The sequence below is a fragment of the Carassius carassius genome, chromosome 18 (assembly GCF_963082965.1).
Source record: "Carassius carassius chromosome 18, fCarCar2.1, whole genome shotgun sequence".
Taxonomy (NCBI): Eukaryota; Metazoa; Chordata; class Actinopteri; order Cypriniformes; family Cyprinidae; genus Carassius; species Carassius carassius.
Genome location: NC_081772.1, coordinates 15200005 through 15216278, shown reverse-complemented (window position 1 = coordinate 15216278; position 16274 = coordinate 15200005). Strand labels below are relative to the sequence as shown.

General features: G+C 36.7%; 2 protein-coding genes across 5 annotated transcripts; one reads left to right on the top strand and one right to left on the bottom strand.

Moving 5' to 3' along the window:
- The first annotated feature begins 62 nt into the window (after positions 1-62).
- On the top strand, positions 63-3966 carry LOC132092514 (glycoprotein integral membrane protein 1-like). Its single transcript, XM_059498777.1, has 8 exons — positions 63-215; positions 506-568; positions 685-784; positions 1688-1845; positions 2036-2195; positions 2297-2505; positions 2747-2910; positions 3070-3966. The coding sequence occupies exons 1-8, from the start codon at positions 126-128 to the stop codon at positions 3179-3181; spliced, it is 1056 nt and encodes a 351-aa protein (XP_059354760.1). The 5' UTR covers positions 63-125; the 3' UTR covers positions 3182-3966.
- Positions 3967-3984: 18 nt separating this feature from the next.
- LOC132092513 (katanin p60 ATPase-containing subunit A1) lies at positions 3985-15919 on the bottom strand. Of its 4 annotated transcripts, none has more exons than XM_059498776.1 (11): positions 15718-15919; positions 15280-15466; positions 15040-15182; positions 12785-12971; positions 10349-10452; positions 10125-10230; positions 9458-9616; positions 9225-9351; positions 8484-8615; positions 4997-5123; positions 3985-4906 (listed from the first exon to the last, which is right to left on the bottom strand). In XM_059498776.1, the coding sequence occupies exons 2-11, from the start codon at positions 15439-15441 to the stop codon at positions 4708-4710; spliced, it is 1446 nt and encodes a 481-aa protein (XP_059354759.1). In that variant the 5' UTR covers positions 15442-15466; positions 15718-15919; the 3' UTR covers positions 3985-4707. The 4 variants fall into 4 exon arrangements, with proteins under 4 accessions (XP_059354759.1, XP_059354757.1, XP_059354756.1 ...); XM_059498774.1 differs by having other exon boundaries at positions 10349-10464; positions 15280-15469; positions 15718-15918; XM_059498773.1 differs by having other exon boundaries at positions 10349-10464; positions 15718-15918.
- Positions 15920-16274: the final 355 nt, after the last annotated feature.

Sequence of the window (16274 nt, the reverse complement as noted above, 5' to 3'; positions counted from 1 at the left end):
ATATGAAGCTTCCAGTAGTACTCCTAATTTCCAACAGGGGGCAAAAGAGTTCTCAATAGCGACGCTACGTCAACTCGACATTACGACATGACGCGCACGTTTTGTTGACATCCAGCGTGAGAAAAATGGCCTCTACTTGGGAAATACGTTTAACGGTGGTTTATTTAAGCGTATTGTGTGTCCTGGTCAATGCACAATCGAAACAAATAACCACGGTGGGTGACATTTAATATATTTTGAGGTAGTTTAACGTGTTTCTGATGCATTCACGTGTAGCAGTACAAAGGCGTATCAGATAGCATAGATATCTGCGAGTTGATAGACATTTGGTTTTCAAAGATGCTTACATCATGGTTTGAAACATTTAAGGCAATCGTCGCTTTAACATTCGCGGTTAGTTTACCAAAATCAGTGTCCCTCAGCGTTGAAAACTTAAGCACATGACTGTTAAGTCTGTAAACAAACGCGTTTGTCGTTGTGTAAGTCGTGTGGTTTGTGTTCACAGGAAACAGTCGTGTTAAATGTGACAGCGGTTAGTGAAACTAACCAGACTCAGTACAGTATACAGGTAAGACATAATTAATTAATAATTACACGAGTATTTTTTGGGAATAGTGCATCACATCTGTATTATGTTTTGTGAAGGAGTGATAATTTAAAATTATTTTTCACCTCTTCTTTCAGATAAATTTAACTCTAGGTCTTTCGGACAATGAAACATTCATTAATGGAGCTCCTCTCAAGCCTTCAGGAGTCACAAGGATGACATGTCCTGCTCTGTTGTGTATGAATCTGTCTTCTTTTAAATTTATTAATTAAACTTATTCTACTGTTTAACTTTTTTGTCAAGAGAAACGGAGATGAGCTAACAATGACACATTCTTATTAATCTGTTAATGTTAATTTCCACATTCGCTAATGTATAAAGTTAAGATCAAAAAGTTGTATATGTTAATAGTAATGAACATAATGAGGTAACATAAACTAACAATTAACCGTTGTATATTTAATAATTAATGTTAACAATGATTAATAAGTACAGCAGTAAGTGTATAGGTGTTAGTAAATGTTAGTTAATGCATTAACTAACCTTAAAGGAATAGTTTACACAAAAAATTTTTTTTTTTAGGAAATGTACTCAACCTCAGGCTATCCAAGATGCAGATGAGTTTTTCTTCATGGAAACAGATTTTGGAAAATGTAGCATTACTATTTGTTCATCAGTGGATCCTCTGCAGTGAATGGGTGCCGTCAGAATGAGTGTCTAAACAGATGATAAGAACATCACAATAATCCACACAACTCCAGTCCACCAGTTTGTTGTTTATCAGCTTGTGAAACAAACATCTGCATGTTTGTAATTCATCAAGACATCATTTTTAACTTCAAACCATTGCTTCCAGTTAAAATAGGAGTCCTGTATCCATAATATTGCTTTCTTTTTTTGATGGACTGGAGTTGTGTGGACTATTTGTGGAGTATTGTGGTGTTTTTATCAGCTGTTTGAACTCTGACACCATTGGTGCACAAATTATGTAATGCTAAATTTCTACAAAACTGTTCTTATGAAGAAGCAAACTATATCTGGGGTGGCTTGAGGGTGAATAAATCACATTTTTTAGCTGAACTATACCTGTAAGTAATAGGAATTTATTGTAAAATGTTAGATTTTTCTTTGTGTTTGCAGTGGATGGTTCTAACGTGAGCTCTAGTAATCTGGCGGATGGGTTGGTCAGCAGTGAGCTGAGGCTGATGGGTAATCAGTCATATGTTCAGAGTGATGCTGGAGAGCAGCTTCTGTTACTCATCTTGAGTCAGGAGATAATCCAGCTGGCAGATGAAAAGGTTTTAATCGTTACCCTATAAATTATAACTGAAAACTGAATTATTTATTTATATCTGTTCTGTTATGTCCTTTATATAGTAATTCAATCTTAAACATGGAATGGCAGCTTTTTGCTTTGGAAAGCATCCAAGATCTAGATAGAGGCTGTGTGTGAATGTGATCTAGGGCTTGTTGTCGTATGTTTTGTAGGTCCAGCAGCCAGATGCGTATGAGGTGGAGATCCTGTGGAACCAGAGCTCTGAGGAGATCACACAGGTGACCAATATTTACCCTTCAACAAGAAGCAAGCTCTCAGACATCCCACGAGAGAGTGACGTCTTGGTGACTAATGCATCCATTCATAATACAGGTAGATTTGTGAAGTAAAATGCCTCTTGTTTGTAATCTCCAAAAAATGACTGTGATGATTTAACTGGAAGGATTTCTATGAATAGTTTTCTGTGTTCACAGTTGAAGACCAAGTGCTTAACACCACCAGCCACTATCTACTCAAACATTCAGAGACCACACAGGAGGAGATTGCCGCTCCGGGGAAACTCCCTGAAACTCCCTTGCGGATGGACCCTGAAACCCTGTATGAGTCTAGAGAGGAAGAGGAAAGGACTGCAGATTCCTTGCTGCTTGGGCCTCCTCTAAGTGGGACCATGTCCTCCTACAGTGTAAGTGACTATGTATTGCCACTGTTAACTCTTGGGCCAGAGTAAATGTTATTTTTAATGTATGGTGAGCATGTAAGACCTAAAAACTCTTACAGTTCTTAAACCTTTGAACATGTCTATAATTGAGAATAAAATAGAATTACATTTTTCAAACTAGTCACTGTGGATGACCTTAATTAGTCACATGTTCTGTTTCTCAATAGTGTCATGTTTCTCATGTTATGTTATTGTGTGTGGGCAGGTGGCATGTCAGTGGGTCGAGAGGCTGAGGGATAAACTGAGGCGCTTCTGGTCTGATTCTGTCCCGCTCTTCTTCTTAATCATGTGGGTGGTGGTGGTTGGTATTGCAGGTTCAGCGGTCATCATTAAGATCCTGGATCTTCTGTTCCCATCCTGTGAACACAGGTACAACCTGCACTGACCTGTTACTGGCCTTCTCAACAGGCCCTGTATCAAATGCATGGCCATTTGGTACTGTAGACTTAAAATACAACTGGATTGGCATACAAGGTAGCTTGCAGAACAATATGTCTAAATAATACATGTTTCTTATGTTTTTCTTAGGGGATTCTTTCATCTGAATCCAGAGACTCTGATGCCAGATGATGAAAAACAGAGGCTAATAGATAGCATGGATGAAGAAACAACAGAAAAAAGCATTTTGATAGAAAAGTGATAGATGTGTTCTCATCAGTTTGGTTATGTTGCTTTATTTGGTCGTCAATACCAATGATTTCAATGTAGCACTTTAAAAGAAAAAAATATTCCCCAACATTTCCAAATGATCCACACATGCATCTATTTAACAGCATAATGAGCAAATTACTATTTTTTTTTCACTACATTGTGAGGTGGAATGGTAAAGGTGCACAAATTTAAATAAGCAGTCCCTGAAATGTCCCTGCCTTTTCCCCACTAAAGTGTGTTTTATGCCAATAGTAGGAATTGATATTGCCTGTTGTATGGAAATGACATTATACCATTACTGACAACTAAAGGGTATAGCACAAAAAAAAAATGGACAAACAGTCCATTAACGGTAATGTAAAAAAAACATCCAAAATCTTAACAGCTGATTTTCAGCTGTCAATTTTATTTAAATGGATTATTTCTTACTGGAGGTCTTATTAAATGGCCTGTAAGAAATTCTATGTCGCTTAATGTTAATATTCATGTTGCTTCAGATATTGCCTGTTACGTTAAGCATGTAAGCCTTCGACCTGCCTTAGATGAATGAAATGAAGACTTGTACACTTTGTCCTGAGCAATCTGTTAAAGTATTCCCCATTGCATTAGAACATTTCAAGCATTATACTTGATCATTTGAAACATTTCATAAGGATGCTTACATTTCATTGTAGCCCTGTCATTGTCTGTTAATGAAATCAGGTGTTATTCTGATGCATGTTATGACTTGTTTTTCCTCTCAGTTTGTTACATGAGTAAATCCTGCACAAATGAGTTTGTCTCAGTAATCTCTTTCAAATTTAAAAAATATTTATTCAACAAAATATATAATTTTACAAGCTGATCATGGCAATGGAATGTCACTAATGAAAAGAAACCAGAATCGGGTTCTATAGTGTTTATAAAAGTCAAGTGCTAGACACACCTTTAAGACACTCATGGTCTCATCACTATTAAGACAATTATCCAACGCTGGAAACTTTGGCCTTTAGATCAACCACAGTGGCACAGGTGCAGTAAACCTATTAGCTTGCATAGCTTTTCACCTCAAGTAGCATTTGGAGACAACAGAGAATAGGATTTGCTGGTCTTTGGTTATTGGCAGTGATATTACAAGACAAAACATACAGCCCATTCCTGTGTCCACAACCTCAGTATGATTGTCTGTACATACTACAGTAAGGCAACACATGGGGTTGTTTGTTATAAGGACAGACTCCATTCTGGATTTACTGGATAATTAGTGCAGCCTTCGTCCTAACAAATTCCTTTTAATGTGAGTGAACTTTAGCTCAGAAGAAAGCTTAAACTGTATCCAGCTTCTGTAGCTGTAAAAACCAATTCTATTATTATTAAACTATTTCTATGAGTCCGTACACTCATACACACCTCATGTAAGGCAAGGCTTGTCACCCTTTGAATTCAGTCTGGTTGAAGGTGGAAATGCTCTGAGATTTAGTAAAACTGGTGCTAACGACTACTGTGAGGAGGAACGATCAAGGATCTTTGGGATCATCAGCAGGAGCCAAACTCCGCTATCCACTTTTCATATTTTTCAAGGTCAGCAGCAGATACAGACTTGGACACTTTGGTCAGTGCCGTCTCAAAGTCCTCCATTGTAGTAGGCATGTGCATCTCATCTTTTGACAAGTTTCGTATCTCCTCAGGGGTCAATCCCTCAATCCGCCTCCTCATTGCCATTAGAGATGCATCTCTGCAATTATTCAAAAACAATAAATCACTTCTAGAATTGCAGCACTTTAAACACTGAAAATAATTTCAGGTTCCACACAAAGGGCCGCACCTGCAAACGTTGGTGATGTCAGCACCAGAGTACCCCTCCATCTTCTCAGCGATCTTGTCCATGTTGACATCATTGGCCAGCTCCAGCTCCTTCAGACTGATCTTGAGTAACTCCACTCTTCCTTTAGCTACAGTAATACAAAGTATGATTTTAAATACTCCCATTACGTTTATGTATCTTGAGCTGGGGTGTATTAAGCGCAGTGTTGGGAAGGTTACTTTGGAAATGTAATAGGTTACAGATTACAAGTTACCCTGTTTAAAATGTAATAGTAGTGTAACTTTTTCAATTACTTTATTAAAGTAATGTAACTAATTACTTTTGAGTACTTTTTGATTACTTTTCTAAATTTGTGAAAATTAAAGAATAATAAATGAAAGCATATACATCAACTTAAATACATTTATCTAATAAGCATGTGACGTATTCTGTGTAATAAACTCCTGAAACATTGGTGTTTTTTTTTTAAACTGTCTCTTTGTATATGATGATAGTTTTCTCAAAATAAGTAAAATGCACATGAAGTGACACAGAGCAGTTCTAGAAATTATGTTTATGTGCTCGTGTACTCCTATATTGAGGCAGCAGAGGTTGAAAACACTGCGAGCTTCAGTAGGCCTATGTGTAGTAAATGAAACCATGTCTTTGACATTAATTTACAGGAGGGGCGGACTGGGAAAAAAATTCAGACTGGAAAATTCAAACTCATACAAACAAATTCATGGACAAAACTATTTTTTTGTATGGACCTGACATAAAAAAAGGTTTAAATCTTTAATTTGGGGACATGCAAAATAATTTAAAGTTCTCTCCTGAACTGCACCTTCACTTCCATTTTTCTCTTCAGTCTTTTTATTTTGCCCTGTTATCCATCTCTCCTATGACTTTAATACTCAAGATTGAACAAAACTATACTTTACAATACAATACTCTACAATACTACAATATCTTTATAGAAAAATCCTAATACTGTACATGAGTCGTGTTTTTCCCTTACAAAAATTAACCTTGCTTTTATTAGCCTCTATAAAAGTAAAATAACCTTGTTTTGTTTTTGTTTTTTTGCAAATGGATTTGTATTTATTTTTAAATAAATACATTTGTAAAATAATTTTACATTTTTGGTTACCACAGTTAAACAATAGTAACCATTTTCTCTGGATTTATAGTTAAATATTAAAATGTTAATTTTCGTAAGGGTTGTGTTGTTGTCTCTCGTAGCTCCCCCTAAACCTATAAAAAAAAATCTGAATTTTTTTCAGCTAAATTCCTACTGTATCATTACAACAGATAATAATGATGTCCTTTATTTTGAGTGATGACTGATGAGCAACGTGCTGCTGCTTGATTAATTAAATAAAAAAAACAAAGACAAAAAAGCATCTTTACAGATGAAACTGACCTAAAACCCTGAACAGTAGTTCTGCTTCTCTGCTCCAGCTGTGCGCTTCCACAGTCCACTCTTTTCTCTCTCTCTCGCTCTCTCTCTCTCTCTCTCTCTCTCGAATTGATTACTCTGAGTCTGATCCAACCCGTTTGGCGGAGGCGCGGAGAGCCCGCGAGTCATGACTAACAATTCATGACTTATTAGAGATTTAATTATCAAATGGCGGATTCGCAAATGATCGCTTTAGTATACAATAATGATATTAAATAGTGGGGCAAAATCGGCTGCCAGGCCACCGGGAATTGTCCCGGTTCTCCCGGTGTCCAGTCCGCGCCTGATTTCCACAGACACGCAGAATGTGGAAGTCATATATTGCATTTTTGGGGCTTTATATTCACAGACACTAGTCGATGTCATGTTTTAATTCAAGTGTACTGACCTACTTTTGATTTAGTCATCCAAAATGTGGCATATTCCGTCCGCGTTAGGCATTTCGTTTTTATGACTGGATTCTACGAACCAGACTGTGTTTCCGCATCCCGGAAATTATTAGGGCGGTATGTCTCAGAATAGTCAGTGCAATTTGGGAAAGAAATCAGTTAAATCTGTATGTGGATGTGTGTAAATATTCAAATGTAATCCCCTTTGTAATCGTTAAAAATTTCATAAGTAACTAATTTAATTACTAATTTTTTCGTAGTAACTGTAACTAATTACAGTTACAATAATTTTGTAATTAAATTACGTAACGCCGTTACATGTAACTAGTTACTCCCCAACACTGATTAAGCGGATGGCGCTTAAAGGGTTAGTTCATCGAAAAATCATAATTATGTTATTAATAACTCACCCTCATGTCGTTCCAAACCCGTAAGATCTCCGTTTATCTCTGGAACACTTTTTAAGATATTTTAGATTCAAAACAAAGCAGTTTGTGATATCCAGTTCGCGAACGAATCATTCATAATGTGGCTGACACTCCCTCTGAGTTCAAACAAACCAATATCCCGGAGTAATTCATTTACTCAAACAGTACACTGACTGAACTGCTGTGAAGAGAGAACTGAAGATGAACACCGAGCCAGATAATGAACAAAAGATTGACTCATCGGTTTTTCGATCACCAGTACTTCTTTCGGACAGTTCGATTCAATAAACCTGTTGAAGAAAACGGTTCACCGGTTCTTTTGCGCTCGACGTAATGGCGTCATTGGCAATGATTGCCCTTCATTCAAGCCTTCGGTTTACCTGCGCTCATAACATTATCACAGAATCAGTTCAGAATCAATCACCAAAAGAATCAGTTCGGTTCAGACGCTCTGTGTGTCAGTCTGCGTCACGCTGACTCACACATGCGCAGTATCATCAGCTCCTCGGTTCACGAACCGGACGCATCTGACAGAAACGGTTCTTGACTTAAGAACGAGTCAATCTTTTGTTCATTATCTGGCTCGGTGTTCATCTTCAGTTCTCTCTTCACAGAGGTTCAGTCAGTGTACTGTTTGAGTACATTAATTACTCCGGGATATTGGTTTGTTTTAACTCAGAGGGAGTGTCAGCCACATTAAAAAAAGTTAACAGCTTAAGTCATTTGTGGATTAATGCGTATTAGAGATACGAATCGTTTAAAACGATTCAGGTCAATTTGGTGAACTGGTTCAAAAAGATCCGGTTACATCGAATGATTCGTTCGCGAACCGGATATGACAAACTGCTTTGTTTTGAACTCTCTCATAACAGACACAGAAGAGAAGACAATGTTGAATAAAGTCACAGTTTTTGCTATTTTTGGACCAAAATGTATTTTCGATGATTCAAGAAATTCTAACTGACCCTCTGATGTCACATGGACTACTTTGATGATGTTTTTCTTACCTTTCTGGACATGGACAGTACACCGTACACACAGCTTCAATGGAGGGACTGAGAGCTCTCGGACTAAATCTAAAATATCTTAAACTGTGTTCCGAAGATAAACAGAGGTGTTACGGGTTTGGAACAACATGAGGGTGAGTTATTAATAACATAATTATGATTTTTCGATGAACTAACCCTTTAATACGGTATAATGGGTGATGAATTCTGGGTAGTTCTGAATACCTGAAGGCAGTGGGATGTAAATTCTCTTCTCTAGTCGGCGTCTCAGAGCTTCATCGATGTCCCATGGGAAGTTAGTGGCTGCCAGAACCATGACCATTTTTGAAGGGTCATATTCAGACGTCCCACCAACACCTGGAAATAGTGATTTTTGAACAGGAAAATAATTTAATGTTGTAAAATTCCTGAAATTGTAAAAACAAAACCAATAAATTCAATAACAATGTCAATGTTGCAAAAAGTGTTGCAAAGTTAGTTTCATTATCCAGCTAAATGAATTTTCTTTTGTCTGTGCAGTGAAATTGATAATATTACCGTATTTTCCGGACTATAAGTCGCACTTTTTTTTCATAGTTTGGCTGGTCCTGCGACTTATAGTCAGGTGCGGCTGATAGTCAGGTGCGACTTATCAAAATTAATTTGACATGAACCAAGAGAAATTAACCAAGAGAAAACATTACCGTCTTCAGCCGCGAGAGGGCGCTCGATGCTGCCAGAGATGCTGCTCCGTGCTCCTGTAGTCTACACTGAGCAGCATAGAGCGCCCTCTCGCGGCTGTAGACGGTAATGTTTTCTCTTGGTTCTTGGTTCTAAATAAATGCAACTTATAGTCCAGTGCGACTTATATATGTTTTTTTCCCTCATCATGACGTATTTTGACTGATGCGACTTATAGTCCGAAAAATACGGTACTGAATATTAGTAACATTTAAAGCCATAGCTACAGTTTATATGAAGCCGTACCATCCATCTGGACGAGTAGTTCAGCTTTGACACGTCTGCTGGCTTCATGTTCTTCTGAGTTTCCTCTACGGCTGCATATGGAGTCTATCTCATCAATGAAGATGGTGGTGGGGGCATAAAAGCGTGCCTGTATAAACATGCAAACACACATATATGCATGTATGATAAGGCAAAGCAAGTTTTGCTACCATTTTACAAATATTAACGAGGGGTAATGCAGGAAGTGATTTTACCATTTCAAACAGCAGCCGCACAAGTTTTTCAGATTCTCCTCTGTATTTGGAGGTGAGGGTGGAGGAGGACACGTTAAAGAAGGTGGTTCGGCACTCTGTGGCAACAGCTTTGGCCAGCAAAGTCTTTCCTGTGCCTGGTGGCCCCACCATCAATACTCCCTAAAATCACACGCGAGCTGAGTTATTGTGTAAATGAGAAGTATAGTATGCATGTAATGTGGTGAAGATCTCCCTGAAAGTGGACTAACACAATGAAAGTATGTTACATTGCTGTTAAATAATACTGTCCCAAAAAACAATTACAATAGCAAAGGCTTTTTTAATTATTTTAAAGAAATTAATACTTTAATTTAGCAAAGACACACTAAATTGATCAAAAGTGACAGTACAGACATCTATAATGTTGCAAAAGATTTCTATTTCAGAGAAATGCTGTTCTTTTGAAATGTCAGTTTATCAAAGAATCCTGAGAACATGTATTCATCCAAAAAGACTTCTGAAAATATGTATTTCTTGCTTTGTATGGTTTCTTGCTTTGCAATTAATGAAATAAATTAAATTTTAAAATATATTAAAATAGAACAATGTTACTTTAAATTGTAATATTTTATATTATGAATATTTTTTTAAATCCATACAAGCATATGTGATTTTCTCTTGTTCATACCTTCCATGGGCGTCTTATTCCTTTAAAGAACTCCGGCATCCACATGGGCAGAACCACGGCTTCCTTCAAAAGCTTCTTGGCCTCCTCGAGGTCAGCAATGTCATCCCTATATTAAAAATGAAAAAGTCATTATCTATGAACGATTATTTTTCTAAAAAGCAGATGTGTGAAAAAAAATCCATGAGAAACGAAGGCACTTCTGGAGGAAAGTGAGATGAAAGCACCATGTGACATTTGGGTTTTGGGAGATGATGTCTCTCTCCAGAATTTCAATCAGATCTCTGTCCTCTCCTCCTCTGTCAAACCTCTTCACCTCCGTCTCCACACCCTCCGCTTTGTTCTACAGAGGACAGAGAGTTTGGTCAAATCTTTTTTTTAAATAATTTCTTTGTCAAAATGTTCTGACAAGCTTCTCAAATGGGGCCATCCTTAAAAATATTTTGGTTTGCAGTAACAGTAATTTAAAAAAAAAAAAAGGGTCGGTAGGTCGGTCTACTTTCAATGTAAAAAAAAAAAAAATTGTGATGTTGATGACGTCGGTATGAATTTAAACAAATTAGCATATCGTGACGTCACTGACTGGGTCTTCAACCCGTGCCTTCGGGCGCATCATTGCAAACCTCATTTTGATGCAGGCTATATAGACCACAAACAAATTTAAATCTTTGTCAAAAACATGTTTATTGCATGAATTTCAGGTGAGAAAAAAATGAGGTACTGTTTTACTTGCATCCCCCGCTACGTATCAATGCAACCTACAAATGAGAGAACGTTTACTTTGTTTTCTTGGGTTGTCACTTTTGTGAAAAAAATCCTGTTTGATTTGAGGGACGAGTGTTCATTGAATCGATTGTAAAATCGATTTTCCATGTCTAAAGTTTTATACGCCAAATAACACCAAATATAGGTAAATCCACGGACAACAGGCAGGAGGAATGTAAAGATTCAATATATTGGTAAAGACCAATATTTATGATGATTTATTGGTGTGAAGTTATGTGCAAAATGACAAACAGGAGTGCAACATTTTCGAAAAACAATAAGCAGAGTGGACTGCCATAATGCAAAACATTTACTGCAGGCTTCAACATGGCTGTGTTTACGATTACATTTCAACAACAACAACAACAAATCGCATAGGCGATTTTCTTAGGCTATCAAAAACTTTTTTTTTCGAATATTCGTCGAATTTAAAATAAAAATCCACATTCGAATGCGCATATGAATTTTGCATACATGATGCTGTTTTGTTTATAGTTCTTTAAGCAACTTAATAATAATTGGTTCATAAACATTATTTTAAATATTATGTTTTTTTCACAGTCATGTATTCTAATGCTTTGAATAAACATGCAGTAATATTTTGCTCGATGCGCTATCTTTAGCCTCAGAAGAGAAGCAAAAAGCTTATCTTCATCCTAACTGAAATTATGCATTTAATATTCGAATACAATTCGAATTTTGATCATATTTAAGTAAAAAATTCGAATTTCGTTTTTTCAGCTATTTTGACAGCCCTAGGCGATTCAAGCCCGAAACTTTATGAGACTGAATACCGGCTGAATTCACATTTCTGTTGTAAAAAGAGAAACATTGTGCAGAAGTATTATTTGCTGTCATGCGTGTTTGTCCGAAACTGCAGTTGCTGTGTGACGCCTGTTCAAAAAAAAAAAAAAAAAACCTGGACGCGCTCCGAGAAAAGGTTGTTAAAATCATTTTCTTATTTTCTTTTTCGAAACTTGTGTTGGTTGATTCGTGCAATAGATTTTCGAACATAAAGTGACAGTCGACACGGTCACGGTTTTAGACTAGAGAGGAGAAGGTTTTCCAGAACTTTGTGCCAAGTTAAAGCGGTGTCGAGCTGTTTTAATGAATTTTTTTAGATGTATTATGGTGCCCGAACCCGTATGACTTTGAACAGTGACCGCGAACATTTAGTTTACTGCAGCCGCAGCCATCATTACCAAGCGCGAACCGTTGACTCTGACAGTGAATGAGAGTATGAGACGAAGCGAACGCACAGGCCACAGTGTGACATCCGTGTAAACACAGATGATGTCAAGGGTTTTTTTTTTATTAAAGAAGATAGCCTTCATTTGTATGTAGGCCAAGGCAATTTATATATTTACAATACTTACTTAAATATAATTAATAGTATTTTATTGCGTTTGTATTAGTTGTTTGAAGAGTAAAAAAATAATTGGTCGGTCTTAACGCAAATTTACAATCGGCAAGTCGGTCGGACTAAAAGCAAAAAAAAATAAAAAATTGAGTCGGTGCTAAATTGACAGGGTCGGTCGGGTTACGGCAAACAAGAATATTTTTAAGGATGGCCTGGCTTTGCAAAAATGGTACAAATCAAACTTCAGATTGAAAAGACTTCAACCAAATGACCTGCAAATACATCAAGTTCTGTTAATTCAATCTTCGAACAAAAACCAAAGTGCTTACGGTCAAGAGTACAAAGGAAACACTTGCATGTCTTTTCTGTCTGAACGGTTTGCTTTGATGTAAGAAACCAGTATCACAGGTTTCTAATGTTAATACAGTGAAAGGCATCTGATCCTTTGAGTAAATATTGTGACTGCAAGCACTTCATGGCACAGTAGGCCTTGTTTAAACAGCAGACAGAAATAGGAAATGGATCCACACGTTCTTACCTTATCATCTTTTGGCTTGGAAGGGTTTTCTTTCTTTTCTTTGCCTTTCTGAGGTTTTCCCTTGTCACCGTTGCCAACACGAGGTGAGGGCCGTGGTTGGTTGCGGGGACCAGCGCTCAATCGGTTCCCGTGGCCTTTGCTTTCTTTATGCGGGCAGGAGGGTTTCCGCAATACAAACGGAGACGGCCTGTTCACACACACAGACACATACATGTATACTACATACAGTCCTGTGAGACTGTGCCGACAATGAAGAGGACCTTTAACTACAACTCAGAACAAACAGGGGAGAAAGAAAAAGAATTGAATAAATAAAACATAAAAAGAGACCGAGAACAGCAAACCCTTGATATAACAACAATCTGTGCAGTATTTAAAATAAAAAAGCAAAAAAGAGAGAGAAAAAAAAAGAATAGCAACATATAAAAAAATCTTATCCTACAATATATAGAACAATTTTATTTTTATTTGGCTGAATTGAATGGACTGTCCTTAATTAACAAAGCTGGAATTGCTCATTCAAGTGTTACTTCATAATCAGATTATGGTTTATATAACAGACTCAAAAGACCTTTATTGGCCTCGAGGGAGGAATGAAAGAGAATGAGGGGCTAAGAAAAGGTGGGACGGCATTCAGATAATAATCTTATTCACATGACCAGAGTGCTGATGGGGGCTTTAAAACTCAACAACAGCTACTGAAGACATTTTTGAAGATTCCCACACAGTGAGGACGATGCATTCCATGGCTTTCCAGTTGTTTGAAATACTGGATAAGGATTCCTAAAACTCTTATTTCTTATACAAAAGGAGATTTCCATGAAAGTTGTAACTGTGTGTGTATGTATGCATGTATGTGTGTGTATATATATATATATATATATGTGCCTGTCACGATAAAAACTTTTTTTTGTGCGATAAATTGCTCCAGAAATAATTAAGCAATATTATTGACATTTTAAAGAGCATTTTATGCCACTGAATATAAATCATAATGTAACAACGTAATAATGTAAGGCGGCCTACACACATCCAAATGACAACAAACATTTAATTTTTAAGAATATTTAGATCATGGAAATTAAGTATCAAAATCTTAGATACCTTAAAATTTTTTTAGAAATAGTAAAGAAACATTTTCTAACCAAAAGTGCAAAGTAACAAGTCCAAAAAAAGAAAAATGCAAAAAGAACTTCTATGGAGATTTTTCTATCTGCCGATTTTTCCCTGACCTTCTTTTCTCTGTAAATTAAGGGTGCACATTACTGCTAATAAACACAATCACTACTTAGCAGTCAGATATCCGTATGCACAGATCCCTAAACAAGATCATATCTGCAGATTCATTTTTTTTTAGCATTTTTTAAAATTTGAACTAGCAAATCAGGACTACAGGTTATGTACAAGAAGCTGCAAAAGACACAGGCGCAAATGGAATGTAAAAATAAATGGTGACATTAATATTTAAGTGAATATAATGGGCGATATATTGAGTCAACAAAAATTATTGAGCTCATGTACATATATTGCGTTATAAGTCGATATATATAGATTATTGCGACAGGCATATACGCATATACACATACATATATATATATATATATATATATGCGTGTGTGTGTGTATTTTACAATTTATTACATAAAAAAAAATTCAATCCTGAGCAATATCTTGTTAATTAAATGAGCATAACTATAAAATGTATATTCAGTATGGAATCTTTCATGATATTTCCAATACTTTCAAAATTGTATTATTATTATTGTCCAATCAGTTTTTTCAGGAAATAAAACAATCATCTTTCTCAACTTTCCCATGATCTTTTAAGATTTCCTGACATGACCAAAGGAAATGAAGTGAAAAGTGAAAAAATGTCAAATAGGTGTATATATCCCAAACCCAAATTGACCCGTATAATAATAAAAATAAATAAATAAAAAGGTAGATTTCTGCAGACTGATATAAAGGCTGCAGAACATTTTATCACAACAAAGTGCAAAGTTTCAACCAGTTTTATCTTCATTACACACAATTCATCAATTGCCTGATGATGAAGCCCTAACTGGTCGAAAATCTGGAAAGTCTGATGACATGCAACACAAAACATTGTTAAAGTCTATGAAACATGCTGCCCTACGCAGAATTCTTACTTCAAATGTACCATACACACAACTTACTGCATGAGTAAAAGGGTTTGTCTGACTCTGTGATGACTGTCAGGAGGGTTTAGAATAAAAGCAGACATGAACATGTACCTGTGCTCCACGTGAACAGGCATAATGTCGTTCTCCAGGACAAAGCTGCTGGGTTTGGAAGGGGTCGACTCCAGCTGAAAGCTCTCAAGTGTTGCCATGATCTCCCGAACTTGCTTAGTTTCCTCATTTATCTCCTGCAAAACCTGCATGGGACAACATGAACACGCAAAGGCCTGTCACAACAAGTGAACAACATTAAAAATCTGAATCGTACTTTCAGGGAGTGTGAAGAGCTCGAACCTGCTGCCACTTCTGCTGTAGAGAGGAGTCTCTGACGGAGTAGAGGTGTTTTCTGATCTGCTCCAGGACCCCCTGATAACAGACCACCGCAGAGCTGTAGTTCCCCAGCAGCGCGTACTCTCTGGCCAGCTTCACATTCTCGTTGATCTCCGCCAAACTCATTCTGCAGGAGTTCAGATGTGAGAGACTGCTGAAGACTTCTGGAAAGACGTTTTACTTGGCAAACAACATTTGTGAACGAAAACGGTGTCAGTTGATAACACTCATATGAACCACATTGAAACATGGGGGAAAATTCAACGACTTAACGTTATTCAGAAACAGATGCACAAACGTGTCGCGGATTACCAGGAAAATATGACAAGCAAACATTTTAAACAGACATTTTAACTATACATCATAGTAGCTTGTGTATTTATCGAGTTGAAATGTACAAACCTGTGAAGTCTGTAAAACTATCCTGAAAGATTTTCGTAAAGGAAAGGCTCAGCATTCAGCAGGTGTAAACTCATGTGTTCTGCTTTGGACGAGGATTACATTTGACATCATTTAGGATCCACACAAACTCATAAGTTCACTTCAGTAGTTATCTCCTTTGGGAAGGGCACTTATGATTGTGAAGGCGGAAGCAAAAGTAAAAAAATCGCTCGCGTCGCTGCTTTTCAACTTAAAAGGCAATGGGCCGAGAATGTTTTTTCAAAATAAAAGTGGAGGTAAACTGAATTAACTAAATATATAAACAATACACATTACACAAAAAAAATCTAATAAAGAAAAATAATGTAATAAAACAACGTTATGAACATGGAAAAAAAATGAAAAATGGGACCAATAATAAAAATAAACTTCCGATACATCGTTGTTAAGAGGTTGCCTTAATTGAGGCAAAGTTGTGTTTGCTGGTCATAAATATATAAACAATATATTAACTTTTTAAATAGAGCTGTTTGTTTTGTAGTCATAAACTCAGAATTGAATTAGTATTGCCAATAATG

Excerpts from the sequence above, each read along its gene's own strand:
- LOC132092513 (XM_059498774.1), bottom strand. The coding sequence starts at position 15,441 with ATGAGTTTGGCGGAGATCAACGAGAATGTGAAGCTGGCCAGAGAGTAC. Across the intron at positions 12,972-15,039 it reads CCTGTTCACGTGGAGCACAG|GCCGTCTCCGTTTGTATTGC; the intron begins GTACATGTTCAT and ends GTGTGTGAACAG. Across the intron at positions 10,231-10,348 it reads CAAAACCCAAATGTCACATG|GGATGACATTGCTGACCTCG; the intron begins GTGCTTTCATCT and ends TTTTTAATATAG.
- LOC132092514 (XM_059498777.1), top strand. The coding sequence starts at position 126 with ATGGCCTCTACTTGGGAAATACGTTTAACGGTGGTTTATTTAAGCGTA. Across the intron at positions 785-1,687 it reads GACATGTCCTGCTCTGTTGT|TGGATGGTTCTAACGTGAGC; the intron begins GTATGAATCTGT and ends TTGTGTTTGCAG. Across the intron at positions 2,196-2,296 it reads TGCATCCATTCATAATACAG|TTGAAGACCAAGTGCTTAAC; the intron begins GTAGATTTGTGA and ends CTGTGTTCACAG.